The 27,858-nt window shown below is 43.2% G+C and overlaps 1 protein-coding gene across 2 annotated transcripts in view; it reads right to left on the reverse strand.

The window, feature by feature from the left end:
- The window catches only part of SNX29 (sorting nexin 29), a 1,353,458-nt gene that overhangs the window by 656,925 nt on the left and 668,675 nt on the right, over nt 1-27,858 (reverse strand). For both annotated transcript variants that reach the window (XM_069210178.1, XM_069210180.1), the window contains 2 exons: nt 10,176-10,282; nt 820-936 (listed from right to left, as the gene is read on the reverse strand). In XM_069210178.1, the coding sequence (XP_069066279.1) occupies nt 820-936; nt 10,176-10,282 (224 nt within the window). The remainder of the gene's footprint in view (nt 1-819; nt 937-10,175; nt 10,283-27,858) is intronic.

Consider the following 27,858-nt stretch of genomic DNA (forward strand, 5'->3'; position numbering starts at 1 on the left):
GACCTAGTTTACGGGTCACGACAGCTGCAGTGCAACTGAGTCCACCACTGACTCCAATGAAGATTTCCAACGTCACTTCACCCCTATGCACCAGGGCTCCCTGGTGGAGGTACTCCACGTTCCTGGGTAACCACTGGTGGGGGCACTATTGAACCTTCCTTGTACCTACTGGTTCCTCTGGGTCCTCTGGGAAGGGTCCTGAATCACAAAAACTCCAACTGCAACGGTCCTGTGTTAGTCTTTGGGACACTGGGCTAGATAACGCATTTGCACACTGACGTCTGGGGGATTTCTACCACTTACCTTGGGTATTTTCACACTTCCAAAGCCCCTGGGATCCTAACACACTTACCTTGGTTGGACACCTCCATTCTTATATCCCTTTTTGGTATACGGTCCCTCTCCCCAATAGGGCCCTATGTATTTCTAAAGATTTTTCACCTTGTTACTGAGTACATTTATTGTGTGTAGATATATCCAAGTGGAGATATACCAAAGTTAGGTAAGTACTAGTGTTATATTAAACAATACTTTATTTTTGTAACACTTGGTGTGGTCCATTCTTGTGTGAATATCACTGACTGACTATTGTGGTACTGCAAGTGCTTTACACTCCTCCCTGATAAGCCTTAGCTACTAGCCATAGCTACCTTTTGAGAGCATTGGTTATCTATGCACCAAAACACTATCACTAAGGGTTGCCTGGACTCAGTATAGGGTGACACACCATAGGTGTACACCATGAACTGAGCTTGCAACCTACAACAACTATACACAAAACTTTTTCAGAAGTCAACGTGAAAATTGAGAAATACCTACCGGCCCTCGCAGATCAATGAGTTCCTGCCTCATCTGAGAAACAAGGGCTTCTTTGGCCATCAGAGAACGATGGAGTCTCTCATTAAATTCAATTAACTCACCATGCATTTCAGCCACCTGAAACACAAAATAAAATATATACAATGAAGATCTCATATGATGAATACCTAGTCCTTAATACTAGTTTACTGAAAAGATTCAACCATTTCAATAGTAACATAAGTCATTTTGGAGTTCGGTTACTTAACTTTATACAATTGTAATTACTTATTTAGTTATGAATTTAACAAAAGTGTTCTACTCATGCCAAGTGCAAGAAATAACTTTACAGGTGGGGTCGGCAAGGCAAGTAGTTGATTCAAACCCAGGAACAAACTAGCCTTTAAGGTAGGTTCAAATTTAGAGTAAAGTCTAATGTTTTTGGGTAGATAATAGATTATACGAGAGTATTTTCCAAGTATAATACGAAGTCAAAAGACAATTTGACTAACAGGAATTCCTTACCCAGCAACGGAGATAAGAACGAGCCCTTTAATATGACTTAAGATAGATGCAAATGTTTTTTTTAAACTGCTGTGTAAAATTAATCTGCCTGGCAAAGGACTCTGTCTTGGATACTGTTTTGACAGTGTGCGAAAGAGGACCTGGTGGTACATGATGCCAAAGGTCTGCTACAATTCAGCTATTACGAGGGCACCAACAATGCCTATACATGCCTAATGTCTAAACCCGACCTGTGTGATCAACTGGGTCATTAAAAATAGTCATAAATCAGTGTAACAAATATCTAAGATGCCATGGTCTATCGCTCTCCGATCACTCTTCCCTCACGAGGAAGGGCCTTTATATATGGGATGATACTTCTCTGGTTTGGAGTAGTTAAAGTTATCTTTTTGCAGAAGCTGTTTAAAGTGGTTTATATAAGCCTTCGTGGTACCTCCAAGGTGACTTATTTTTGATTAATAAATTTGACTGGAACACATGCAAGATTTCCAAAGACTACCTTGGGAAACGCACCATGTAGGATTGCTCTTAAGGGCAACATAAGGCTCTATGAAAAACCACAAGCTGAACAATGAGACAAATCTAATGAACGACCAGGTTACGACTGATACTGCTTTAGAGGATAGCACAGGGGGACTGTGTGAGAAGCTAAGTATGATAGACTTCTGGGTGAGCTTCCAGAGGAAATCACCCCAGTATAATAAGAAACCAGACGAAAGACTCCTCTAGAACAAGGAGCATGAGAAAAAGAAGCATTCTTCAAAAAGAGTACAGAAACAGCAGAAAGTAGAAGAGAGGAGTATAAAGTCCTGCACATGTGACCATACAGTGAATGGGACTAGAGTTCCGGGAGTCACAGGCAGGATCTAGATGCATGAGGTGGATAACGCTTCTTAATTATAGTTTTCTGTGCTGACCAAAATGATCACTTTGTAGTAAGCTACTGGTCTGAACTTGCCATATGTCTGGGAGAAAGTGGATATACATATCCATACTGGTCAATTTTGCAGTACCTTTGTGAGCAGACTTGTAAGGAAGAACAAGTTACTTCCCTTCGGTAACACCTTATTTGGTAAAGGCCATATCTAGCTGCAGATTCCTTACCTTTGAGTTCTACCCAGTCGTCAGACCGGATCCAGAACATTGTTTGTGAGCAGTACCCCTGCGCACTGGTAGGTGGCCTCGATTCACTCTGTGTCTGTTGTTGTGCACACCAGAAATTACGTTGTAGTTCCTATATCAGCGCCACCCAGGTTCAACAATATCAGTTTCCTTTCACGACTTTTCACGACTTTTCACGCCAGAAGCTCAGAGCTATGAAGAACACTGATCACTGGTGTGTGAAAGCTAGGACCCTCAAAGGAAAGTCCCTGCCCCAATAAAAAACATTTGCAGAGCGGGGAGGATGAGTGGGTTGGTAAGGATTCTGAAAGCTAGATATAGACTCTACTAGATAAGGCGCTACTGAAGGTAAGTAACTTGTTCATCAGATAGAGACTTCTAGATGTGGATTCCTTACCTTTTAATAGATACCCAAGCAATACTATCCCCGGAGCTGGGTCTGTGAACCAATTTCAAATGAGAAAGTCCAGCAGGACAGTACGGGTAAAATACCAGTCCCTACTGGACTGACCGTTTAGGCAGTACTGTTTGGTAAACATGTGCAGAGATGCCCACGTCACTACTGGACTGATGTCCAGTACCAGAATTCCATGTGCTAATGTACTGTTGCAGCGTGGAATGAGCTTGCAAGACCTCAGGAGGTTGCTTTTTGTCAGTGCTTAGCAGATCTTAATGCAGAGTACAACTCATCTGGAGATGATCTGCTTTGGCATGACCCCACCTGTCTTTGTATCCACATACCCCCTGATCAGATGCACATCCACCCAGAACTCTTTTGAAAGATCAAGGTAGAACGCCGAAACTCTTTTTGGGTCCAGGTGGTGGAGTCTCAGTTTTTCTTTAGAAGGATGTGGGGGGGGCATAAAAAGTAGGCAAGGTGATAGGTTAACCTCCATGAAAAGGTGTAACTACTTATGGCAAAAAAGAGGCCCTAGTTCGAAGTACCACTTTGTAAGAATAGGTAGAGAGGTAGCGAAGATTAGATGATAGGGCCTGAGGCTCACTCACTCTGCGGGCAGATGTTATTGCCACAGGGAAGGCTGTTTTCAATGTGAGAAGCATGAGGGGAAAGTTGTGAAAAGGCTTGAAGGAAGAGCACATCAAAAAGGTCAGAACCAAATTAAGATTCCAAAGGGGTATAATGAATGGGGATGGAGGAAAGTGAAGTGATGAGTGAGACCTTTGAGGAACTTATGTGCAAAAGGAGACTTAGGGCCAGATGTAGGAAGATAGCAATTTGCGACTTGCAAATTGCGAGTCCCTGCAACTCGCAATTTGCAAGTCGCAAATTGCTATGCAGTACGGTGTCTCAGACACCGACTGCGACTCGCAATGGGGTCGCAATGACCCACCTCATGAATATTCATGAGGTGGGTCGCAAATTGCGGCCCCATTGCGAGTATAGGCACTCGCTAACATGGAGGCCTGCTGTAGTCAGCAGGCCTCCATGTTAGCGACCTGCTTTTCAATAAAGCAGTTTTTTTTTTTTTTAAATGTAGCCCGTTTTCCCTAAGGGAAAACGAGCTGCATTTAAAAAAAAAACGAAACCTTTTGTTTCGGTTTTTTCAGGGCAGGGAGTGGTCCGTTGGACCACTCCCTGCCCTGAAAAAATATTCTGGGGTCCAGTCTGAAACTGGAAGGGGTCCCATGGGGACCCCTTCCAATTTGCGAGTGGGTTACCATCCACTTGATGTGGATGGTAACTGCGACTCCATTTGCGACCGCGTACGCGGTCGCAAATGGAGTTGCATACCACTGCGACTCGCAAATAGGAAGGGAACACCCCTTCCTATTTGCGATTCGGAAATGCATTTTGCGAGTCGGTCCCGACTCGCAAAATGCATTTCTGCATAGGAAACACGCATTTGCGAGTCGCAAACGGCAAAATTTGCCGTTTGCGACTCGCAAAGTGTTTCCTACATCTGGCCCTTAGACAAGAAAGATTGATCAGGCAACTGCAAAAAAGCAGAAATTCCAGATAAACAGCCCTTAAGAGTGCCAAAGCAGAGCCCTCCTGGGCAAGGGAAAGAATGAACAGTAGAACCTTAGAAAGAGGGGAAGGGAGGAGGGAAGAAAGGGGACCAACAGACTTGTCTATACACCATGCCACAAATTTCTTTCCAATGATAGGCGTATACTGTTTTGGTGGAGGGACGCCTGGCTGCCAAGACGACATTACAGACTTCGGGAAGAAGGTCAAAAGCTGATTACTGCCGCTTATCAATCTCTACGCAAAAAGGCAGAGAGTGGACAGTTTTGGGTGAAGAACCCTCCCCTGCTACTACAACAGAAGATCCTCCTGAAGGGACAGTCTGATCCGAGGATCGATGGACATGCTCAGTACCTTGGGTTACCAGGCTCTCCGTGCCCAGTCTGTGGCCATTCCTGATATTCAAGAGAACTCTGGGCAGTAGCGGTATGGGCGGTAAGGCGTACAGTACACATGAATTTCACTAGAGACAAAAAGCATCCCTGAGTGACTGCAGCCTTGGAAACTCCAGTGTGAAAAACTGCTGAAATTTAGTGTTCTCGGCAGAGGCAAAAAGATCTAACAAAGGGCTCTTCCCACTGCTGAAAGAGACCGTACGCCACCTCCGGATGGAGTCGTCATTCGTGATCCACTAGGCATTTTCGGCTGAGTTAGTCCACTCTAGCGTTCAGAGAGCCTGCCAAATGTTGAACCAACAGGGATATGCCCTGCTGTTCCAGCCATGTCCAGAGACAAACAGCCTCTTGAAAAAGTGTCTGCACCCCAACCCTACCCTGCTTGTCATTGTACCATATGGCAGTGTTGTTGTCCGTGAACACTTGAACTATCTTTACTTTGATAGAGAGAAGAAAGGCTTTCAATGGCAGTCATATCGTACAAAGCTCCAGCATGTTGATGTGGAGTCCAGCTTCCGCAGGAGATCAGGTTCCTCTGATCTCCAACTCTCCCAGATGGCCACCCCATCCCACGAGTGACGCATTTGTCGTTACTGCCTGATCTGGGTGGGAAAGGGAGAGGGATCTGCCTCTGGCCCAATTGCAGATTGTTAACCAACACTGCAGGCCTTTCACAATTCCCTTTGAGATCAGGACCATGCAAGAGAGATTCCCCTCATGCTACGCCCACTGGAATATCAGGCCCCACTGCAGAGCATGCATATACCATCTGGCATGTGTCACCAGCAGGATGCAGGTGGCAGAAGGGTCTGCAGCCTCAGAGTAAAATCTGAAATCAAGGCTAGAGGCTGAAACATTGGTATCATAGCCTGAATATCCTAGATTCACTGCTAGGGAGCATAAACCTGAAACTGCACTGTGTGCAGAACAGCTCAGATGAAAGGGAGCATCTGAGAGGGAGTCAGGTGTGACTTCGGCATGTAAATAGTGAACCTAAGCGAATGCAGGAGATTTGCCGTAGTCTAGAGGTGGGAGATGACAGCCTGGGGCGAGGCCGCCTTCAACAGACAGTCATCAAGCTGGGGAAGACTGGGACCCCTGATGTCTGCAGTTGAGCTGCAACCACCACCATCACTATAGTGAAAACCCAAGGAGCACTGGTAAGGCCAAAGGGGAGCACAGCAAATTGAACATGCTTGTGGCATACCATGAACCGCAAGTAAGGTCTGTGAGCAGACAGGTAAGGGATGTCAAAATAAGCGTCCTGCAAGTCCAACATTACCATCCAATCTTCTGGGTCCAGTGCAGACAAGACCTGAGCCAACGGGAGCATTCTGAACTTCTCCTTCCTGAAGAAGATATAGAGGGCTCGTAGGTCTAGAATAGGGCAAAGACCCTTGTCTTTTTTGGGGACCACATAGTAGCAGGAGAAGAAACAACAGCTTAATTCTAGCACCGGAATCCTCTCTATGGTTACCTACCTGTTCGAAGGAATGGATTTCCTGAGGAGCAGATGATGGTGAATGATGGTGAGTCCTGCCACCAACCCATGGTGGTAATGAGGCAGACTACGAGGGCTTAGAGGCTGCTGTGGGGGTGGGGGGCAGCGGACTGACCAGACTGCTGACCACCTGACCCACAAGGTCGGTGGGTCCTGCATCCTTGTCCAAGCAAAGGCTGGGCAGCATGCGCAGCAGAGTGGCTGGACGGGAATTGATGCAGTTGGAAGCTCCTTCCATAGCCAATAAAGGAACGGAAGGCAGATTGCGGGGATGAGGAGCTGCTGCGAAGCCCAAAAACCTGTCCGCAGCACGAGAATCCTTGAGGCGCTCAAGCACCAAATCTGTCTTGTATCCAGAAAAACAGATGCCATTGAATAGCATGCCGTTCAGGGAAGCTTGGACATCCCCCAAAAAGCCAGACATCGTAAGTCAGGCAGGGTGCCTCAGGGCCGCTGGGCTGCTGTTGCTGAAACCGCCCTGCCAAGCAAGTCAGCTGTGTCAAGTCCGCATGGGATCGTGAACTTTGCTGCATCTCTCCCGTCGGCAACACAGACCGCAATGCAAGGCTGGCCGAAGAAAACATCTTCTTTCCAAAAGAATCCAGCCTCATGGATTCCCTATCTGAAGGAGTAGTAGGGAAAGTGAAAAGTTGATACTTGGGCCACCAAGCTCTCGGGTGGGGATATTGTGTCAGGAAACTTAAGTCACCAGGTGCAAGGTGATGGTTGCAGTCAATCAGCCTATTCACAGGAATTCAGGACTTCAGCTGCCTTTCTCACTAACACTGCAGAAGAGCGTCCCTTGTCCTGAGCTACAGTAGGATGAGAAAGCAGATCAGTATCTGGAGATGTGTGCAGTGAACTGGCTTTGCCCAAGTCCTTATGCCAGTCCATTTCTTCTTTGCATGGCTGGCATTGTAAAGGGTCCAACAACCCCTCCCATTCCTCCCCGAGTCCTAACTCAAAAGAATAAGGCTCAGGATCTGATAAAGGAGGAAAAGCTCCTGCCGGCGTCAGAGTTGGAGTCGGGCGTTGTCCATCCAGCTCTGTGTCAGAGGCAGGAATGACAATATCATGGCTAACCTTAAACTGCACGCTGCAGTAGATTACAATGATTTATTGCACTGAATGAAAATCAGTGATTTATAGTTTCTTTAAAAATTCATAACTACGAACCTTCTCGTGGATGTTTGTCACTGTAGAGTCTATATAAAGATAAAAATACAACCTATTTTTATAAATTGGTATAGGATATTTATTGTGCTGTATATTCTTCTTATTCTACTGTTTTGGTACTTCTTAATTCTTTATACTGTTCTTTTGGTAAAGTCTCACTGCTCTGAGCCACAACAACCCAGCGTTGAGCTAAGGTTTTTCAAAGAAACCTGACTGGACCCAATACAGATTTGTGCCTTTATTACACAGTCAGTTCGTCCAACCACACCATATAATAAACCACTTTCCTGAAATTAATAATGAGCTATACTGTCACTGGAAGAGAGGTATGGACGTTCAAAGAAAATGTTAAGATAATGAGGAAGGAGAGGTATGCCCTCAGACAGTAGGCTTACTGTGTGGTAGTTTTCATCCTACAAACATAATAAAAGAAAATGTCTGAATCTGATATCTCATAGAGTAGATGGCCTGTTCCAGAAGGCAAAGTAATGCTTCTTTCAGAGCATCTGTTTCTAAACCGTATCCCCCAGGTTTTCACTAATACATGTTTGGAACCTTACAAAGAAACAAGGGCAGGGAACATACTCGATAGGCCATTGTCAATTCTCTTCTCAACAGGAACTAAATTCTGGATTGAATACAGAACCTAAAATCAGGGGTAAAGTAGCTTTATAATGAATTCAAACAATTTTTATTAAAGACACAGATACCGCAAAAAAGTTGTCCTGGTGCTGGCAGCACGGACATTATTGTACTAGCAACTTTGTGACTAAATTTAAAAGAGCTTTTATATTGTACAGACAAATAGATGCGCTTTTAATTGTTTCTTGAACATTCTGAGATTTGGTTTGGCCCTCAGAGAACATGGTAAAGCATTCCAGGCTTTAAACACAATGCATGACGTTTTTAAATTTGGGTGTGACTGTCAATCATTGAGATTTGGAGCACAGACATTGGAAAGGAATGTGCCAGGAAAACATAGAAGACGTATCGTTTCATGGCTTCGTTGCATAAATAGCTTTATGACACATGAATAGTGACTTGAACAGGTTTCTTTGGGCTACAGGTAATGAGTGCAACCACTGAAAGGGTAAAGAGATGGAGGAAATTCTGTGGGGTCCTAAAACTGTGCGAGTTGCTGCATTTTCTACAACTGACAGTCTGTATAGTAGATATTTTGGAAGAACCACTAACAAAGAATTGCACTAGTCTAATCAGGGGTAATTAATGATTGCACAAGACTTTCCAAGACCAGGCCAGAAGGATTGGAAGAACCTTCCTAATGCTACCTAGTAAACGAAAACAGGTGCTAAAGAGTCTTCATATGATCTTCAAAAGAAACCTTGGAGTAAAAAATTATCCCCAGATTTCTGGCACACAGTGAAGGGAAAGGAGGAGTTCCAAAAACAAATGACCACCATTCATTGGCCCATAAGGAGACGGGTGCCAAAAAATGATAGGTTTAATCACCATTCAGAGCCAATGAATTGTGGTTCATCCGGCAACTGCCTCATTAAGACATGGTGAGAATTTAGGAGCTCGATCCTCAGTGTTTCTGTCTAATCTTAAACTAAGTTGTGTCATCAGCATATGCATACTACACCCCTAAGAGTCAATGAGTACAGTCTGGGGAGCAAAATAAAAATTAAAAAAGTGCAAGGTGGAGGATTGATCCTTGGGGTCCACCTGTATGAATGGAGTTGGCAAGGGATCTGTAGTTAGTAAGGGAAACTGTGGTACTGTAGGAATGAGACAAACCAATTGTGTACTGTCCCCATGAACCAGAAGCCTACTAAACGGCTAAGCATAATGGAGTGACTAAACGGCCAAGTATAATGAAGAGAGAGATGGGTCTAAAGCAGATGATAAATCTAATAAAATCGGGGCTGCCATTCCTCCATCATCCAGAATAAGTGGATGTCCTTAGTGGCTTAGTTTCCATGCTAAGACCTCTTCCAAAAAACAGATTGGGCAGGACAGATGGAGAAGATGGTGTGCTTCCAGGAAGTTATTTGTTGATCATTGCATCAATTAACTAACCAAATACCGGCAGTAAGAAGATGGGGCGATAATCAGACAAGTCATTTAGGTCGAGCGTATTCTTGTCCAGAGGCAGAGTGACTGTGTGTAATAAAAATATGACAAAAATGTAAGGGCGTTTCCCATTTGCACTGCTAAAAAAAAAATGTATGAGGACAGATGTCCTTTAAGACAATTTAATCAGAAAACTCATTTTATCCGACTCAAAAAACTAGTCATGTACGTCTGATCAGGGCAAACAGGCCTCTTAAAAACTACATAAATAAAACAACAGGCATCTGTATGCACTTTCCAGAAACCTCAGGTCCTACAATAAAATTTCTTTACGCAGATGTTATTTGGTATGTTGTATTGCTGTGTCAGAAACCCAAAATTCCAGATGTTGAACAGCCCCACGATATCATGTAAGAACAGGAAAAACCCTGACGAAGTTACATTTTCTTCTGTTTAGTGACACATGTTTCCTTTGAAATCTTCACTAAAACAATCAAATATTTGCATTTTTCTGATTAAACAAATCAGCATGGCTCCTGTCACGGGACTAACAACTTGAATCACGAGGGTCCATCTTAACTCTCACAACTATTTTTTTATTCAGTAAACATTCTGATCTGTCTTCTATTCTCACCTCAATCAGTTTGCGTTCGTAGGAGTTTGCTAGTTCTTCGTTGTCTTCGATGGCTTTTAGTTCAGGGGGTGCTATTTCACCATCAATGTTTCGAATGTTGGACGAACCTGAAAATACAAGATCCGATTTTACCAGAGTAAATAAACTGAAATGGGTTTTTCCAGAAAGAGACAATAATTTGGTGCTTATACTTGAGTGTGCGATAACTCAAGCAACAACGTTCCCACTGCCAGCCTTTAACCAATAATCACATCATTCAAAACCTTTACAGGTTCTTTCACAGAAAAATGTACCCTTGCAATAGTCGATCCAGCCCAGATGATTGTATCTATCCCACAATCCTGATTTCAGCCTCACTGACATTAACTTTCTAGCTCTGCTCTGACAGGACATGAAAATCAGCTCTGACAGGGCATCAAAAATCTCTGGGTTTATTACTTCTTGGCTGTGCTCCTTCAAAATCCTCTGGGATAAATAAACACTCCGGGGGGTATTACGAGTTTGGCGACGGAAAAGGCCATCCGTCAAACTCCTACAGTCAGGTTACCGCCATCGCGTTTCCCTTCCCGCTGGCCCCATTACGGGCTTCCCGCCGGATCAGCGGGTGGAAACAGAGTTTCTACCCACTGACCCAGCAGGAAAAAGCCCACAACATTGACACCAGCTCATAATTGAGCTGGCGACAATGGTGCGGTGCGTAGGGTGCACTAGCACCTGTCGTGCTTTTCACTGTCTGCAAAGCGGACAGTGAAAAGTGCTACGGGGCTAGCCATGAGGGACCCTGCACTGCCCATGTCAAGTGCATGAACAGTGCAGGGGCCCCCATGGGCCCCCCTGCACACTGTTTCTGCCAGCCTTTACATGGCAGGGCTACTGCCATGTAATTGCCAGTCGAGAAGGGACTTGTAATCTCCGGTGCAGCGCTGCTTTCAGTGCTGCCCTGGCGGATTAGGACCGCCAGCACCAAGAGACCGACATTAAGTCGTAGCCTGGCGGTGCTGGCGGTCCGACTGTGGCGCGACAGCCACGGTCATAATGTGGCTGCCGGACCGCCACATTGGCATCGGTCCGACCGCCACCACAACCCTGGCGGTCTCAAGACCGCCACGGTCGAAATGATGCCCTCAGTTCTGACATCCTTATTTTGCAGGTATCCCTTAACCGCTGATTATAAGTACTCCAGTGTCAGCTGTGATTATTCCTGGAAGGGGGCGGAAATCATGCCCATCTTTAAAAAAGGGATCCCAGTCTGCCCTCCAGGTACATCCCTATCAGCCTGATTGACAATTCGCAAAAAATACTCTGTAAGCAGGTGCTAGGACGTTTGCTGGATTGGTGCAAAGATAATCACATTCTTTAAGGAATGCAAGCAGGTTTCAGGTGCAGTCGACCAGGCCTTCCGCTTTCTCTTGGTAAAGTGGCAGACGGTGGGTCTGTCCAACTGTGACCTTTATGTGACATTCATCGACCTTCATGCCGCTATCAACCTTGTGCCATAAGATAAGTTATGGGAGGTGCTTCGGAGGATGGGGACCACCCCATGACATCTTGCATTTGATTGAGCTCCTCCGTGAGGGAAATTATGCACAACTAAGATGCGGAGTGAAGGGCGAATTAACCAAGGCATTCCCTGTAAATCAAGGCGTTCCCCAGGAGTGCAGCCTTGCCCAAACCCATTACTCCTATATATTAACAACTGCATTACCTACCTGTTGAACTGTGGCAATGACTCTCCAACTTTGGCGGGGGAAAAATACCAGCACTCCTTTTTGCGGACAACACCGAGCTGCTGTCCAAAACTAGAAAAGGCCTCCAAAATTTGATTGATAGCTTCACTCAATTCTGTGATGAATTTGGTATTAAAATTAATACATCCAAGACCAAATATATGATTTATACCAAGAGGGGCAGAGTGAGAGGGGGTATTAAGGTGGGCTCTGAAGCACAAAGAAAGGTTCCGGCAGTTTGATTAACTGGGTATCAGGTTGGACGACACCGGCTCTTGGGACCCGCAGATTAGCAAGAGTACTTTGTTTACGAAGAATCGAGCTGCAGCCATTCACAAATTTGCCAAAAAAGCAGTCTGGACCCCTCTCCATCCAGCAATCGAAATCTATAAAGCATAGACAAGGGAGGCTGCGCTATATGTGGCAAATCTTTGGGGCCATTGCAACACGAATGCTCTGAGTACAGCAGAAAACAATTTCCTTAGATTCCTCCTGGGCTTAGGGAAAGGTACACCGTTGGTACCTTTTCACCTCTGTTTGTGGATCAATGAGATTTCCATGCAGACAGAGCTGAGACCTCTACTGTTTTGGGTTCTCATCTGGTGTACTCATTAATTTAGCCACCTCCGGGAGAGCCTGCAGGAAGGTATTCGTTCTAACAGGGTGGGGATGGTTAGATGGCTGGGGTCGCTTAAAAATGCGTGGATCGAGCTGAGGCTACAGAAAATTTGGATTGAGCCCCAGTCGATTGGCAGAGGAGACTCTCTCAAGGTTAAAAATCTGGCACACGAAAAAATTATCAGCAGCAGGGACTGCTCATCTGTGCGTGGCCCCTTAACAGACAGCAGGGACTGCTCGTCTGTGCTTGGCCCCTTAACTAGTGCCTTCCTTCCCCACAAATCTGTACCTAAGTGTTGTGTTGGGATGTACTGTATCGTGGGTTGGAATGCACGAGAGGGTGGAATGTACGGGAGTCATGGGAACACCACGAGAGGGAGGTGGAACGCGGTGGTAACGGGAAGGGAGACGGTTGAGAAGGGCAGAGAAGGAATGACTTGTTCTTGCTTACGGCTTGCTAATAAAAGGAAAATACCACTTACGAAGTTGCTGTCTGTGTCTTGGATCGAAGGAGCACAACACAGAAAGTGGCGACGAGCGTGGAATCGAATTCCAGCGTAATCCAGCGTTTCCAATCTGCTGACGAACGCCGGGGATCTTCGTGGAAACGGGCTAATCATTGCAGTGAGTCGGGCTTGTGAGGGTGGAGTAGCAGTGCTACAGTACAAAGTTTGACATAATAAGCGGCACGCGCGACGTCCGTTGGGTGCTCGAGACAAGTTTCATATACGCACGCCCTTGCTGGCGCGTGCGTTGCTACGAGCTCAACGTTAATGCGGCATGACGCACTGTGTGTTGACGGACGTTGTCTAGGCAACTACATAAACTGTCCAGGACGTTGCCAAGCAATTTATTATTATTTTTTTCTCTTTACATGACATCGCAATGAATTGAGCTACTTTGTTTCCAAGAGGTTCCCTTACTAGTGTGCTGAGTCGAACAAGTTATTAAAGAACAGAACAGTAAAGAACAGGTCATTCCTAATGGCACAACAGAATTTTAGCATAAGCCCACCACATGCATTTTGGGTTTCAGGTACTGAACCCTCAATCAAATGGACAGAATGGAAGGATTACTTTACTAATTACATTGAGGCTATAGACGAAGAAAAAAAAATGTCTCCAGAACAGAAAAAAAGAATCATGTTACATTCGCTTGGTCCAGTAGGATTAAAAACGTATAGTAGAATGCAGAAAAATGTACCTATGGGAGATGGAAACATTTTTGATGCACATTAATGGATCTTGACAAGTATTTTGCACCAAAAGTATGCATTGGCATCACACATTTCAAATTTTTTCAACGCAAACAGCATAAAGAAGAAGAGGTAGATGATTATGTAGCGGAATTAAAGAAGTTAGCCATTGATTGTAAATTTGGTATTTTACATGATGATCTCATTAGAGATCAATTAGTCATGCATGCTCGTAATCAGTCCATACAAGAACGCCTATGGATAAATGGCGATGCACCACTGGAAGATGTTCTAGCGATCATTCGTAAAGCTGAGATTTCAGGAAGGTGTGCGACAGAATTGAAATCTTCAGATAAAGAGGACTGTAGTGTTTTCAAAATAAATAATCGCAAATCAACATCTAACTACAAAGAGAGAGAATCAGAAAAAACTCCAACGTTCAACTACAAGGAGAAGGTAGAACACAGAGATAAAAGGTGTTATCGTTGTGGCAGTAAAGAACACTTGGCATTTTCAAAATCGTGTCCTGCTGCGAAACAAAGGTGCAACAACTGTGGTGTAATTGGACATTTTGGAAAAGTATGTCAAAAGAAAAGAAATAGCGTCAAATGCGTGTATGAGAACAATGTCAACAGTGATACAGAAGATGAATGTGGAAGTATTAACATGATCAAGAATGTACAGAACAAATTCGTATTGAACATTAATGGAAGTTATTTGTCAAAAAAAACAATGTGCGAAATGAAGATTGGAGGGATAGATATCAATATTCATGCTGATTCGGGTTCGCCATTTACCATAATTAACGAGAACATGTGGGAAAATAAATTTTTACCAAAAGTAGGGAAACATTTATTCCCTCCTGACATTGAACCAGAGAGTTATACGGGCGAAAAAATCAATGTACTTGGGTACAGATGGTTAGTTTTTCAATTCAAAGGAAGGAGTGCCAGAGGCAAATTATATGTAGCAAAAAAAGGACCTTCAGTCCTAGGTTGGCAAGACCAAGGTAGATTACATATGATTTTAGATCCCAACAGTGAGGATAAAGTACTTCTGGCAGATTTAGGAAATTCAATGGAAGAGGAACTGGAAAAGAAGTTTCCTAAAGTTTTTAACAAACAACTCGGGAAACTATGCGGGTTTGAGCATGAGATTGTGTTGAAACATGATGCACATCCTAAAGTACATAAACTACGACCTGTACCTATAATGGTAAGAGAAGAAGTGTCGAACGAATTGGAGAAATTGGTACAATTGAACGTAATTGAGCCCATCGAGAGCTCGGAATGGGTTTCACCGGTGGTCGTAGCACGGCGCAGTAATGGGAAGATCCGTCTTTGTGTGGATTTGCGTCACCTCAACAATAACATTGTCATAGACCAATTTCCGTTGCCAAAAATTACTGAAATGGTATCCAGTCTTAAAGGCGCTACTTGGTTTTCTAGTATTGACTTATCAGCGGCGTACCATCAGATTCCTCTGTCACTACAATCGAGGAAATTAACAGCCTTTATCACTCATATAGGGTGTTTTCAATTTAAAAGAATGCCTTTCGGTTTGGCATCTGCCGCTGCTGTTTTCCAGCGTTTGATGCACAAACTATTTGGAAAGGAAAAAGGAGTAATGTTCTTTCAGGACGACATCCTTGTGTTTGGAAACAGAAGAGAATGTCACGATGATAGAGTGCAACGTGTGTTACGTATTTTGGAAAACAATGGATTGACTGTTGAAATGAGTAAGTGCAAGTTTGCAGAGAGAAGTGTGACATATTTGGGGCACGTTATTAGTGGCGAGGGAGTTAAACCTAAGCCATCTTTAGTAAGCACTATTAAGGAAATGTCACCGCCATCATGTAAGGATGACGTTAGGTCATTCTTGGGCATGGCAGAATTTTGTGCAAAGTTTATTCCAAATTTTGCAGAGAAAGTATTTAACATAAGACAACTGCTTAAAAAAAATGCAAGATTTGATTGGAACTCAGAGTGTGACGTGGAATTCAAAAACATCAAAGAATATTTGTGCGAGGTCCCTAATTTGAGTGGTTTTGATCCACTACTCCAGTGCTACTTGACCACAGATGCGAGCGATAAAGGTCTGGGTCCAGTGTTGTCACAAAAGGAAGATTGTGGTAAGGAGAACATTATCCTGTTTGCATCTAGATCTTTAACATCAGCTGAGGAAAAATATCCCATTATTGAAAGAGAGGCGCTTGCTTGTGCGTGGGGTTTGGAGCATTTTCGTTCATTTGTGTGGGGTAGGAGTGTCATCATCCAATGTGATCATAAACCACTAATGAAACTTTTGTCTTCAGAGGGTAGCGTTGTAGCATCGCCGAGAATTGCGAGGATTTCTATGAGAATGAGTGAGTACATTTACAAGATGGTGTACGTACCAGGGAAGAAGAATGTGTTGGCTGACTGTTTCTCTAGGATGCCATGTCCTTTAGAAGAATGTGTGGAGGACCCTTGGGATCAGTGTAAAATTGCATTTATTTTTGATTCCGGCTTACCTGCTTTAAGTAAGGACAGGTGGGAAGTGGAACAAAAAAAGGATGAGGAATTGCAAAGTGTGCTAACATTTTTGCGGGTAGGGTGGCCCAAAAAAGATTTATTGTCCGAAGGGAGTAAACATTTTTGGGAACTCAGAGCGGAACTATCTATAGAGAATGATTTAATTTTGAGGGGCAATAGGTTTGTTCCTCCTAAGAACTTACGTGCAAGCATCATAGAATTATGCCATGAGGGTCATTTTGGGATAGTACGTACTAAAACAATTGTTAAAGAATATTTTTGGTGGCCAGGTATTGATACCGCAGTGGAGAGATTTGTGCGTAATTGCCATGTGTGTGCATCTGCTGACAAAACTTTACACACTTTGAGACCACCTATGGATCAGAAATTAGTTCCAGTGGTACCTTGGGAATGTGTGGCCATAGACTTAATGGGGCCTATTGGAGAACAGCAGGAGTATTTGGTGGTCATCATGGACCTTTTTTCAAAATGGCCTGTGGTTAAAGTAGTTAAAAAGGCGGATACTGCATCTGTGTTGGAATGTTTGGACCAAACATTTTGTTCGGAAGGCATTCCGGCTTTACTCTTAAGTGACAATGGGGTACAATTTGTATCAAACATGGCTAAGGTTTATTTCGATAGAGTTGGAGTTTCACACAAAACCACTTCATTGTACAACCCTAGTGGTAATGGTTGTGTTGAGAGGTTTAACAGAGTGTTAAAGGGAGTCATTCAAGCAGCTATGAGAAAACACTACGATTGGCATACGGCTGTTTGGAAAGCGGTTTGGGCATATAGGGTAACAGAAAACGAAGTTACTGGCATTAGTCCATTTGTTGCCATGAGGGGTAGAAAGCCTAGGTGCAAGTTTAATCCAGCATGGTTATACAAATGTGGTATGGATTTTTGGTCTGTGAATGATGTACGTAAGAGGATGGAAAAAACGCAGGATAGAAGCAAATCATATTTTGATAAGGCTCATGGTGCGAAAAAAAAACAGGTCAAGGTTGGAGATTGGGTAAGAATTAAAAAACCTTTCAAAGTAGTCAAAGGTGAGAGCCAATATTTTGGACCGGAACAAGTAAAGGTGGTTTTACACAATGCTGTGAAGTTACAAAATGGAAAAGTGTGGAATTTGAAACGAATTGCATTATGTCCAGTAGTACATGAAGGAGAGGATGTGGAGAATCTAGAAAATAAGATGAATGACCCTTTTGGAGTGGATGATGGTGAGACTTATAACCCAGGCACACCAAATTTGAGAGACAGTAATTGTGGTACGTTTGGAAGTTCGTATAACGATTCAACCAGCGAAACGAACGGTGGCGATGATATGGAAGGAATTGGTGAAGCAAGGGATCAAATTCAGAGTAAACAAGAGTCACAATTGGTTTCACAAGAGTTGGAACACAACCAGATTTTGGACACTGATAAGAGAAGAAGAAATTTACCCCTGTGGCTAAAAGACTTTGTTTTAGATTAAGGATTTCACTATTCAATAGTTCTTCATTTGTATTTCCTTTTTGGGGTTCTTTTGTTCTATGTATTATTATTATTATTTTTTTTTTTTCTCTCTTTTATTGTATTAAGGAAGGGGGGGGTGTTGGAATTTAAGTCTTAGTCAAATCTTAGTGAACCAAGTCTTATTAAGGAAGGGGGATGTGTTGTGTTGGGATGTACTGTATCGTGGGTTGGAATGCACGAGAGGGTGGAATGTACGGGAGTCATGGGAACACCACGAGAGGGAGGTGGAACGCAGTGGTAACGGGAAGGGAGACGGTTGAGAAGGGCAGAGAAGGAATGACTTGTTCTTGCTTACGGCTTGCTAATAAAAGGAAAATACCACTTACGAAGTTGCTGTCTGTGTCTTGGATCGAAGGAGCACAACACTAAGGCAAAGGAATTTTCAGATTGTATCCACCCGGTGCGTGCTCAGACACTTTTCCTCCAATTCCATTATGGGACTCTCCAAGTAGCTGCTTTTACTGCCAAATTACAGAAACAGAGTCAGGAATCCGATCTTTGTGTATTGTAAAACTGCCCAAGAAAGTGTTTTTGTGCCCAATCTATACTAAACCTAGAAACATATGGATCGTTCCTTTGAGTAGATCCCTCAGTTTACAAATTTGAGCTGGCGTTCTTACAATAAGTAAAAGTTACCTTGGCTTGACTGTGGTATTGGCTGTTTTGAAGATTTTGTATGCTGCCTGAGCAATTAGAACTAAAATACTAGGACCAGTATAAGTATGCCCGCCTCAAAATGATCTACGCAGTGTTTTACAATCTATGTTGCTCTTAATTGTGTGTTCATGTACTAATGTATTATGTGTTTTATAGGTATTAATTTGGTGGTTTAATTGCTTCCAATGTACTTACAGTATTTTTAACAACTTTGCTAATTTATGTTGATGATGAGAATGTTGTCTCGAACTATCAATAAAACGAGACATGAGAAATTCCTTCACCCAATAAAAATCCTCACAAATGCTGCATAAGGGACAAACCACACCCGGGTATTCACTGGGGTTTGCCCCTGGAAAATACTGGCAGGTTTGACCTGGCGAAATTTATACCAGCAATGTACTTTTTTTCACACCTGGAAATTAGTACGTGTGATAAAAATCCGCACAACTCATATCTCCATTATCTGCGGTACCAGGAGTTAAAGTACATTGGAATTTAACAAGCAATTCATAATAGAGGACTTAGTGCTTGACTGCTGCTGGAATAAACATTGGCAATTGGTCATCAGGTTTCAGCTGCCAGCTTATTGGCTTTGCCAACGGTTGTTAATTTTAGTGTTTTTGTAAATGACCTCCTGTGCGTTGGAGAGCAGGATGTGGGGATAAAGTAACAATAATGGCGGCTGGGGAGGAGGAGAAAAGCACCACATGAGAAAGTGAGAACACCAGAAGGTGAAGAGAGGAGCACATGAGAGGGAAAAACATTAAAGGGAGGAGAGAAGTACATGCAGAAGAGAAAGAATAGAGAATCACACAGGGGAGACAACTGGAAAACCTGTGCACTCTCATGGAGTGTTTAATAAAAAATTTAAAAATAGTTCCCTGACAGTGAACAGTGGAACACGCAAATCAGCCAATAAGGACCATAGTAAAGAGGCTTTGACCCGAAGGGCAGACAAGCCAAGATGGAAAAAATGGACAAGGAAAGACATTGAATGAGAAACAAGTGAATGGGAGTGACAATAATGGCACTTAATGGTAAGCAATGGGTGGGTTTTAAGCCCACTGTAGGTTCTTGTTAAGCCCACAATAGGTATTTTCCAAACAGACAGCATGCTGTATCTGGTAGGCTAAACCTAAAACATCTATTTTCAGAGGCTAATTTCTCAATAATAAATTGAAGATTAGTGCCTGGGGAGGGCTTATGTACCTGCAGGCTTTCAAGTAGTTATGAATAACTTCATTCTTGTCATGATTTGCTTAGGGCTAACCCTGAAATTAATATTTCTCAGGTGCTCTGTTCCTTTGAAGTTGTAGTAGTGAAATCATTCAACAACAGTGGCCTTTCAAAATACTTCTGTAAATAAGGAAATGGTAGTCATACCATAAAACAATTTCATGACAGAACTGAAAATTAGGAAGTGTCCATCCTGCACTCTCCAATGACAGTTTTTGGCCCTATGTAACAGAGATTATTGTTGCATCTAGTTTTTTGGAATAAACAGGGTGGTGAATATGCCTAAAGGGCTCGAAAAAAAAATATGTAACTTCAGCAACAAGGCCACTGGATTTAACTTTGCATTGCCTTAAAGGGAGAGTGCTAGAGAGTCTCAATTTTTAATGTCTGGTTACTTCTTTAAGTATGGGCATAACGTTTGCTGACCTCAGGCTATCATGTATGGATTTCTAAACCAGACTTCCAAGTAGCTCATATTCTGAGTCCATGTAAGTTGTTGCCTTGTTTAATCTATATCCTGATACAGAACCATACAGGCTGGTACCCCATATGCATAGCTAGTAGACCCTGGAATAGCAGTAGTTATGAGCACATCATCAGCATAATCAAAGATTTTGAATTTTCCCCTCCCTTTGGAGATATTACAGATGGAATATTTAAGTGGCTAAAAAGAAGTAACATAAAGGGATCCATATACAGAGTAAGGGCATGGGGAAAGTAGGCAATCTTCATGGGTACTTAAGTGATGTTAAATGTTGTTCAGGAGTGCCGATTGACAGTAACTATCCCGCATAGGTATGGATGGATATCTTGTATCCATTTGGTTACTTGCTCCGGGAACTCAAAATGCTTCATATGACAGCCTAGAAAAAATGGACCCTCCGCCAGGTCAAATGCAATCCTAGCTTCTACAGATATCGAGAACAATTAATGTGGGCCAGTTTCCGTTCTCTCCAGTCAATCATTGCTACCTCTAGATTTTTTTGACAAGGTGTATCTCATCGTACAATAAAGCTGTCTTGCTATGTGTCATCAACATAGCGAGACATTTTTGATTCTCTGGCCAAGTAGTTTATAGTCTGAACAGAGGAGGGTGACTGGGCAACACTGTCCCATGATTAAAGGAGGTTTATCCTTTTTCTAGAAAGGCTCTAATGCTCTAAGGATGATGGGTTGGAATCTCTCAACATTATTTCATGAATGAAACAGTATGGACAGCTACTGAGAATTCCTCCAGTGTTACTGGCTTTACCATATCCTTCTTTTTGTTTTTTGAGTTTTTTGAGTGGGAAGGGGTGACTGGTCTGGAACAGTTTTGATCCTCTTCTTTAAAGTATTATTGTGGGAATTCTGAGAGGAGGAGTAGAGACAGTGATAGAACTTGGAGAAAGCTTCCATCCTTTTTGAAGTACTCAAGCAGTTTCACCTATACATATCTCTCTCAAGCTTTAGCCAAATAAGTAGGTCTGTTGAAAGTCCTGGCTTTCCCCAACTCAGTCTGCAGGTACTGGCAAGCGGTACTTCAGCAATGAAGGAAAGGGAAATTGAGAAAGGGAGAGAGAGGTTACAGAAGTACTTGTTTTTGCAGGTCAGTATTGGCAAATCCCATGCAGGAGTAGTGTCTGCGTATGGATTTTCACTAAGCACTCACTCTCAAGATGTTAGACAGGGCAAAGTCTATTTAAGTCCAAGAAGAGGTAGCAGTCAGCAAGCTGTTAGGATGAATACATTGAAGTAAAGACAGTGAGACCTGAACCCAACTAGTAACTACAAGCTTATCTGAATCCTAGAGAGATAATGCGGTCATGAAAGCATATGTTGAACTGGATGCCACCATTGATCCCAAAGACACCTAGGTATTGGAGACCAAGATCAGAAGCAAATATTAATTTTCCACAACACAAAAGGCAAGCATACAGAAACAATACAAATAAATGAATTTTGGAGGATCTAGGCTAGGAACTCTGCAAAGGAAAGCAAGCATTTGCAATGCAATAGGTCTCGCATAGCAAGAGTTAGAGCTGTTGGAGTTGTAAATGATAATGACAACTTCACATTTAGGACCTTATAAATAGTTAGCCATGCAGCACATTAAATCTTTATTAGAAATACACTGTGTTTGTGCATTCCTTCCTACACTTGGGATTAGACTGTAATGGTCTGAACAGTCCCTACAGAGCACCACAGTAAAAAGAGCATTTGGAAGAAACATGGTCATGTAACCATATGTTCAGCCCCTAGAGGGCATAATCACATAAAAAGAATGGCAAAGAACACTGCCGTGTAACCATATAATCAGCTGCTTGAGGGCACAGTCTATTACACATTTTCAGGCTTAGCAGGTCTTTTAATTATCATTTAACTGTGGAGTCATTGACACAAGGGTGCAGTGCCGTTGGTCGTTACTAGATGTCCATGTAGAGTCAACAGCAGGAGGTGCAGTACCACTGGGCATGGCTAGATGCCCCTGTAGAGTCAACAGCAGAAGGTGCAGTACCACTGGTGGTGGCTAAATATCCCTGTAGAGTCAACAGCAGAAGGTGCAGTACCACTGGCTGTGGCTAGATGTCCCTGTAGAGTCAACAGCAGAAGTTGCAGTACCACTGGCTGTGGCTAGATGTCCCTGTGGAGCCAAAAGCACTCATAGTACCGTGCTACAGAACACTGCCAGAATTTCTAGTGACGTCAGAAGCTCAGAATGTCCCCCAAACCCGGAAACGGCTAGAGATGTATAAGGTCCTCAGTGAAATGGCTGAAATACTTAACCATGCTGTACATTGAACCTTTATCAGAAATAAACTGTGTATGCGCATACATTAAACCTTTTTCAGAAATTAACTGCGTTTGTGCATTAGCAGAAGGTGCAATACCACTAGTCGTGGCTAGATGTCTCTGTGGAGCCAACTGAGTTAGTAGTGCCTTGAGGCAATTATCATCCTTCAGCCCTTAGAGAGTGTTGGACCTGACAGCCTTAGTGTGGTCACCCCCACCTTTTTGCCCGCCTCCCGCCACTTTTTGACACTGTTTTTGCTGGTTTTAGGACTCTGTGCACTTTACCACTGCTAACCAGTGCTAAACTGCATACCCTCTCTCCCTTATAACATGATGACATTGGCTCATACCCAACTGGCATATTTAATTTATTTGTAAGTCCCTAGTAAAGTGCACTGCATGTGCCCAGAGCCTGTAAATTAAATGCTACTAGTGGGCCTACAACACTGATTGTGCCACCCACACACGTAGCCCCTTAACCATGTCTCAGGCCTGCCATTGCAAGGCCTGTGTGTGCAGTTTCACTGCCATGTCGCCTTGGCATTTAAAAGTACTTGCCATGCCCGAAACTCCCCTTCTTCTACATATAAGTGACCTCTAAGATAGGCCCTTGATAGCCCACAGGTCAAGGTGCTGTGTAGGAAAAAGGCAGGACATATACCTGTATGTTTTATATGTCTTGGTAGTGGATAATTCCTAAATTCGTTTTCCCCTGCTGTGAGGCCTGCTCCTTTCATAGGCTAACATTAGGACTACCCTCATATACTGTTTGAGTGGTAGGTTCTGATCAGAAAGAGGTAGACAGGTCATATTTAGTATGGCCAGAATGGTAATACGCAATCCTTCTGACTGGTGAGGTTGGATTTTATATTACTATTTAGAAATGCCACTTTTAGAAAGTGAGCATTTCTCTTCACTTAAATCCTTCTGTGCCTTACAGCCTGTCTCCACGCCACATCTGGGCTGGGCTGGTTGACAGCTCCCTTGTGCATTTCACCCAGACAACCACAAACACAGGATGCTCAGTCACACCTGCACACATCTGCAAACTGAATGGGTCTTTCTGGGCTGGAAATGTGGAGGGCTTGACACTTACATTTCAAAAGACAGTGGCCTGCCCTCACACAAAGGACTGCCAAACCCCCTACTGGGACCCTGGCAGACAGGGTTGTACTGAAAGGGGACCTTGTGCACTTCAAAGCCACTCTTTGAAGTCTCTCCCACTTCAAAGGCACTTTTAGGTATATAAACCCCTGACCCTACCAAATTAGACACTCCTTGGGACAGACACTCTGCACCAGAACCTGCACCCTGCCAAGAGAAGCTGCCTGGCTGCCCAAAAGACTCACCTCAACTGCTTTGCTGTAAAGGACTGCTGCCTTGCTGTTGCCCTGCTGCCTTGCTGGCCTCTGGCTCTGCTGCTCTCCAAGGGCTTGGAGTGAGCTTGCCTCCTGTTTCCTGAAGTCTCAGGACCAAAAAGGCCCTCATCTCTGCAAAGAAACTCCTTGTGCGGCGAAAATCGGCGCACAGCTTGCCGGAATCGATGCACAGCTTGCCCAGCGGTGAGAAAATCACTGCATCGCCAAACTTAAACGATGCAGACCAGCTCCCCGAGTGGAGATTGACGCAGCGCGCAGCGATGCAACCCAAAATTAGATGCACAGCCCACCGGATCGACACATCGCCGAGCCAGAATGACGCAGCCCGACTTCCTGCATGAGGAATCGACGCAGCACCTGCCATGCAACAAAAACCAGATCGACACAGCACCTGTGACTTCATCCAGCACGCCCAGGATTTCTACGCATCGTCCCTGGGCATCAAAAGACCCCCCGCATCGCAAAAAGGATTCAAGCCTGTACGCCGGAATTCAATGCAAAGCCCTTGCCGCATGGAAAAGAATCGACGCATCATCTGTGTGCACCCGGAAATCCGACACACTCTTTGTTTTCCATGCATCTCCTCCTCTGCAATCCTTGTGCGTGTAATTTTGATGCAAACCAGGTACTTTGTGCTTGCAAGAGACAATTGTTGCTTTTAAGAACTTAAGACTCTTCTTATGATTACCAATTTCATCTTGTGAGGATCAAATCGTGACCTTTTTGAAATTAATTTAATCAGATGAATATCATATATTTTTCTTAACAGGTGTGGTATCTTTTTGTAGTGTCTCACTGTGTCATTGCATGATTTATTGCACAGATACTTTACACATTGCCCTCTAAGTTAAGCCTGACTGCTCAGAGCCAAGCTACCAGAGTATGGGCACAGGATAATTTGGATTGTATGTCACTTACCCTGACTAGGATTGTGGTCCCTATTTGGACAAGGGTGTATACCTCTGCCAACTAGAGACCCCATTTCTAACAGAGAGCATAGTAAATTACACATTTGCAAGCCGAGCAAGGCTGTCAGAATAATATTACAAAGAAGGCCTTTAGAACACAAACTCCTCTCAGCAGGAAAAACAAAAGTTTCTGCTAAAGAGAGCTTAAATATGCTTTGAATGGTGGAAGAGGTTATGATTTTTGCCCCCCTCTAACCTAGTGTGACCCACAAGAAGGCATGGAAAGAAAAAGCACATCTTCTGAATGTTTTGGTGGTGGTCCCATTGCTCTAGGACACCACAGGCTGAGTTATGGGCAAAAATGTGTTGTAAAAGAAATGCCTACAAAGCATTATGGGGTGAGTTTCCCCGAGTGCAGTGAATATTGTAGTATCGGCCCTCCTGCTGTGCAGGGAGAGCCGCTGTTGAGGATTCATGCTATATAAAGCCACAAAATAAATGGACAAAACACACGTACGACACAACTACTTGCAATTACTGATTATGTGATGTAAGGCCCAAGTGAAGGACAAACGCGGAAAACGAACAAAGCGCATGAACATGAGTGCTTACTGACAAACATGAGAGGCAGGAAACAAAGAAAAATAGTCTGTCCAAGCTACAGAAAAAAAGTCCAGGCGTAATTAAACTGTACTTGGCCAGTGCTCCTCAGCCAAGTACAGGAAGTGACCTACTGGCTGCCAAACCAGCTAAGAGGCAGCAAAACAAGAGTGACACTGCCTTTAACCTATGGTAAGCGGCAGGCGGGAGTAAAGTCCTATACTCCATCCAACAGGTCTTGCGGACAGCGCATGTGTGCTGTCTAGGTTTGACCTAAAAAAGGTGAAGGAAAGAGAATCGGTGGACAAACAAAACAAAGCAGAGAGCCAATACAACTACAAATCATTGCTTGGCTCTGTGTCTAGTGAGTTTATACATGGTTTGTCACTAGTGACCTGGAAGTCTACTGAACTTAAAGCTACCACTCAACAGTGGTCAGTAGTATAGCTTTCTGATCCTCCACTAACCCAACATCCACAGTTTCCACTTTCTCCCATGTTGGTGATTCTACAATTAACGCACAGGGCAACATACTTAGCAACCATCTCCTTCACTTGTCGCTTTAGGACTTAAATCCTGACATCCTCTGAAATAGTATGGTACACTCAACGATCACATGCTTGGGTAACTAAGAGTGAACCAACTTTATCATCATGCTCAGTTGTTTACAAATATTTAGTAGTCACAGCTATTGGGCCATTGCCTTGGAATACAAAGATTTAATCTGTGCCCGAATTAGCAATAGCTCATCCTAGGTAGACTGATGTTGAGGGCTATTAGCGCCTATTGTATTAGTAAGCCATTTCTCAATGTCATCCAGTCTGCCTCTTAGCTGCTGGTCTTCTGTTTTAGCTAATTTACGTGGTCAATATTTTGGAGGACCATTGGATGACGGTTTTCATTGTGTCGCAGACTACCTTGCCTGAGGCTGAGTGAATATTTATTAGTAGGAATGCTTTTTATTAAATTTTTAATCTCCAGCATGTCTCAATTATTTTTTTATTTATATTTTTTTACATTACTATCCACTTGTAGCTCAAATGCCAAAGGGGGATTGGAAACCCATAATGGATAATAAATAACTTTTCAGGCTAGTGCTCTACTAACCAGGAAAAACGAATTGACAGTCCTAGAAATGGGCTGGGAATAAAAAGTATAAACTGGATTTTTCCATCTCCATGAATCTATCTGATCAGAAGCATGCATTAGTGAAAAAAATAATTTGTCCTACTTAAGGCGGCCAGGAACCCAAAAGTTTAACAGTGGTATCTTTAGAAGGACAACGAATACAATTAAAATCTCCTGTTATGTTTGTGTGTAGAATTCAGGCAGTGTTAGTTAGGGCCATATATTCCCCAGATAAGTAATCTCATTACAGTTGTTCTGAACAACTATTGCCACACAGAGCCCACTGTCACCAGACAGATTGTGTGTAATATGAAAGGATGTGTCAAAGACCAGAAGTGCAATACCCTTGATGGGCCACTTTTTCCAGAAAAAAAGGCCCCAGTGCGAAGTAATAAAAAAAGATTGCTGAATAACTGTGGGTTTTTGCTGAGGTGGATTTCAAAGCCCATATGGAGAAATGCAGTTGGAGATAAGATAACAAGACTAAGCTAAAGGTGACTACTTAGTTCCAAAGCAAAGCATTGCTTACATTGTCCAAGACTTTGCTAAACATATGGCTCTTCAATGAAGTGCTAATGCACCCTGAACAAGGGCCCAGCTACCAATAAGTGACATTGCTGGTGATGGAGCAATACAATTGTTTTTTAAATCAGGAAGTCAAATATTCTATATGAAACTTGGCAAACATCTTGGCTGGGGTAATGCAGAACAGTGGTTCTTAACCTTTTGACTTCCATGGACCCCCAATGAATCATCACTGGAATCCAGTGACCCACCCCCCCCCCTCCACCCCACCCCCATTGAATCATTATTGGTGTCTCAGTCATCCAATGAGTCATTACTGGAAGCCCAGGATTTTGGTCTAAGCTATTTTGATGATCTGAACCGCAAAAGCAGCACATAGGAATAAGGACACAAGCAATCATCACACAAATGATGAAATGTTTTGTTTAATTCATTAACACCTATACAAAAAAAAAAAAATGTAATTTTCTTAAGAAGACTGGAGTTTTCTAAATTGAGTTGAGGCCACCTATCATATTATGTTCCGTTTGATGCCCTTGCACTGCTCCCACTAATTAATCTGAGGATACCAACTTAATATTTAGCCTCCAATTTCAAATTCCTTCAAATATATGGAACGATTTAAAATGGCTACTTTTATATTTGGCTTTATTTACATAAACTTTATTTAATCTGTTAATATTATTTAATTGTCAAAGCCGTTGCGGACCCCCAGAACACAGAAGCATTGTAAAAGCAGCCTGATGCAACAGGCATTTTCCGAAGACAATAAAATGTGTGAATTGTGCTAGCACTCCTTATCATGCGTTTCAGCACTTGTCAGAGTATCATTATGCAGGTCTAGCAGAGAATCACCTTGCTGTTACCATGCAAATATTACTTTCTTTTCATTTAAATT

Source organism: Pleurodeles waltl, chromosome 10, assembly GCF_031143425.1.
Source record: "Pleurodeles waltl isolate 20211129_DDA chromosome 10, aPleWal1.hap1.20221129, whole genome shotgun sequence".
Lineage (NCBI taxonomy): Eukaryota > Metazoa > Chordata > Amphibia > Caudata > Salamandridae > Pleurodeles > Pleurodeles waltl.